The sequence below is a fragment of the Pteropus vampyrus genome, unplaced genomic scaffold (genome assembly GCF_000151845.1).
Source record: "Pteropus vampyrus isolate Shadow unplaced genomic scaffold, Pvam_2.0 Scaffold158, whole genome shotgun sequence".
Lineage (NCBI taxonomy): Eukaryota > Metazoa > Chordata > Mammalia > Chiroptera > Pteropodidae > Pteropus > Pteropus vampyrus.
Window position 1 is genome coordinate 591013 of NW_011888939.1, and position 2886 is coordinate 593898.

A 2886-nucleotide genomic window follows, 5' to 3' on the forward strand; every position below is an offset into this window, starting at 1 on the left:
TTCTCGGTCTTTCCCGCCAGAGGCTGACTTTGCGTCTGGTCCCTGTGTGTCTCCGTGGAGAGCCACCGTCTGACTAACAAGGTTCAGCTGTGCCGCGCGTGAAGCCTGCTCTCTAGAGTGTGGCTTTAGCTCAGCGTGGTTGCTTTGAGCCAGTTATAATGCTGTCACAGCATCCCCAATGTCAGCTTACTAGCACAGTGCTAGCCCTGTTTTAATTTGGGGGCGGGGAGGTTAAAGGAGTTCTGTTATCTTTATTTTGACCACAAGTTTAGTCCAGTTTGTCCTCTGATTATCACCGCAAAGAAAGTGGTGTCGGAGTCAGAAGTCTGCCGTCCGTAAAAACTCCAAGAAACAGGCTCTCCCGAAGACTGCCGTTTTGGTGCTGAGGACCTGCCAACTTGGCAGCTCGGGTCCGGTGCTGATGGTGGCGGTGTGCTTTGCGCTAAACTCCTGTCTCATGAAACATTATTTTACTCTTCAATTCTCCCGTCGTTTTTCCGGGTACGATCGAACTACAGATTTCCCCCTCTGATCTTTCGATCACATGGCGAGGTCTTTCGAAAGCAGCCGCGGGCAGACCTCGTTTTACTGCTCCCCGCTTAATGGCGCTTCACACACTGAAGGCAGGACCCTCCACCAGCAAAAAGACTCCGACCCCCTGTATTGCCGCGGCCTGGAGCCAAAGCCAGAATCCCTCCGAGGTGTGCCTTCACTGTCATACTCGACATCTGACCTTGACTTTCAGCCTGTGGCGTTTTCCGTGTGGATGAGGCGGGCAGAGACCTCCCTGTCACCCCAGGTCCGGGGCTGGAGAGCAGGCTGGCCCTGGGGCCACCCCGGGTTTGATGGGGTTGGGAATATTACGAGTCTCCTCAGTCAGTGGACAGGTGTCTGTGACTGAAGCCCCAGCCCTCACCGTGTGGCCCCTGTCTGGCAGGCCACTGCCCAGTCCCCAGGAGGTGGCCCAGTGCTTTGAACTGCAGGGCCTACTGTGCTGATGGGGACCTGCTAAGTGCTTTGCTGCTGGATGTGGAAGGGTTGCAAGGCGGGTTTTTTCCCCAGCCTTTGGCAAACTGCTGTATCATACACCGCGTTTGCCATCAGAGTGTGAGTGTGTATCGTTAGGTTTTTTCCCCATGAAAACAACACAGAACAAAGCCTCTCTTTACAAAATGCCGTGATATTTTGCCACCATTATGAAAATCTGTCAGTGCCGTATCTAATCTTCTGGTGCACAGAACATCAGAACAGGCACTATTGAAGGGACTGTACTTCCGTTAATACAAAGATGTCACTTCTGCAGCCTCGGAACCAGCTGCCATCAGCCGCTTTCCAAATGGGAAAGAAAAAAATAACGAAGTTTCTTTTCTCTCTGCTGTTACTGTTCTTCAGGCCTGACCTTCGAAAGAAGACCCAGAGTAAGCAGCGCCTTGCTGAAATCTTGCGTTCCGAATACTCAAGCGGGATGGAGGCTGGCATCGCCAAGGTCAGAAAGCAAAGCAAACAGGCCGACCAGGCAGCCGGCCGAGCGGCACGTCCGAGACCCGAGCCCGGCCTGGGCCGTGGGAAAAAGCAAAAGAAAAAACGCTCTCCGTGAGGGAGAGAAACCCAGAAAGGCTTACGAGGGACGAGACTCCCCAGAAAGTTGCTCTAAACTCTTCCTCCCCAGGACCGGGCCTGTGGCCCTGGTGGCACTGGATCGATGTCCCGCTCTCTTTTCAGAGGAGCCTTGGGACACGTACCAGTGCCACCTGTCCCTGATGACGGGCGTCCCTGCGACAGAGCGGCCACGGCCCTGTCTCCCACGGGGAGGGGTCAGCGGGGCAGGGAGTCAGTGGTTAGCCTGTGTCTTAAGCAGACACCTCACATCTTGTGTTCATTCTGTCAGCGCCCACACCTGCTTCACCCGTAGATCAGATGGTGCCCCCACGACTTAGTGCCTAAGCCTTGTCCTTACGTCAGCCAGGAGGGGCTGCGACCTGCCTGGTGACACGATCTGAAGAAATGTCTGTGTTCCTTTCTCCCGCCCCATCAGCGCCCATATGGGCGTGAATTTTGTAAGATATCAAACTCCGGATTTCAATTTGTCAAAGAAGAAAATATTTATCAGATCACCTTCCCGATGTCTAAAGGCTTGTGAGAGAGGATGGGAGGGGTTCAGGTGTGAGTCCCCGCGGTCAGCCCTCCTGGTTCCCGAACGGGCTGCCCCCACCTCCAGACCACATGCGCAGGCATTGCTGGTGCCCCCCACATCCACGGAAAACTGACACTCAGGACTAATTGACTTGCTGTCGCCGTTTTATCATTCGCCTTTGAAGTCAAAGGCTCCAGTGTCCTGAGCTTTTTCTCTCATGGAATCCCGTCCCCTCCAAGAAAGGCCTGGGGTCTTTGTACTGTGGCCCAGGCCACAGCTGCCCCGCCCCCATTGTGTTTCCTGGGAAGTTTGAAAGGGACCCCCAGGGCGTATTGATTTCCCAATAAATGTAAGATTTGGACACGGGTGACCGCAGAGGGTGCGGGGAGGTGGGGGGAGGGGGCGGGGAAAGCCACAGCACCTCTGTCCCGCTGCGGCCTGCCCTCCACTTGCCCCTGCTCCCAGTGCCCCGTCTTCCTCCTCCGACCCCTGGGTGGGTGTGGAGGCCCCACTTCAGTAGGCTCTCCAGACCCACGTGGGCTAAGTGACCGGGAAGGGATCCTGAGAGCTGCAAGGTGGGCCATTCCGTGGGGACCACGGAGGGGTCAGCATCCTCGCCGCTTTCTCTACCTGGCAAACGCATGTGGGACGCCCACACCAGGAAGGGCTCCTGCGTGAGGGCCAGCGTGAGCGTGCCAACACCTCGCCTCCCAGAGTCGGCTGTCACATGCGAACTACTAGCGATCGTTGGC

At 56.0% G+C, this 2886-nt stretch overlaps 1 protein-coding gene across 2 annotated transcripts in view; it reads left to right on the forward strand.

The window, feature by feature from the left end:
- The window catches only part of DDX31 (DEAD-box helicase 31), a 63595-nt gene extending 61476 nt beyond the window's left edge, over positions 1 to 2119 (forward strand). The window contains exon 15 of one of the 2 annotated variants that reach the window (XM_023536546.1): positions 1393 to 2119. In XM_023536546.1, the coding sequence (XP_023392314.1) occupies positions 1393 to 1937 (545 nt within the window). In that variant the 3' untranslated portion in view covers positions 1938 to 2119. The remainder of the gene's footprint in view (positions 1 to 1392) is intronic. The other variant, XM_023536547.1, reaches the window with a different exon arrangement.
- The last annotated feature ends 767 nt before the right edge of the window (positions 2120 to 2886 follow it).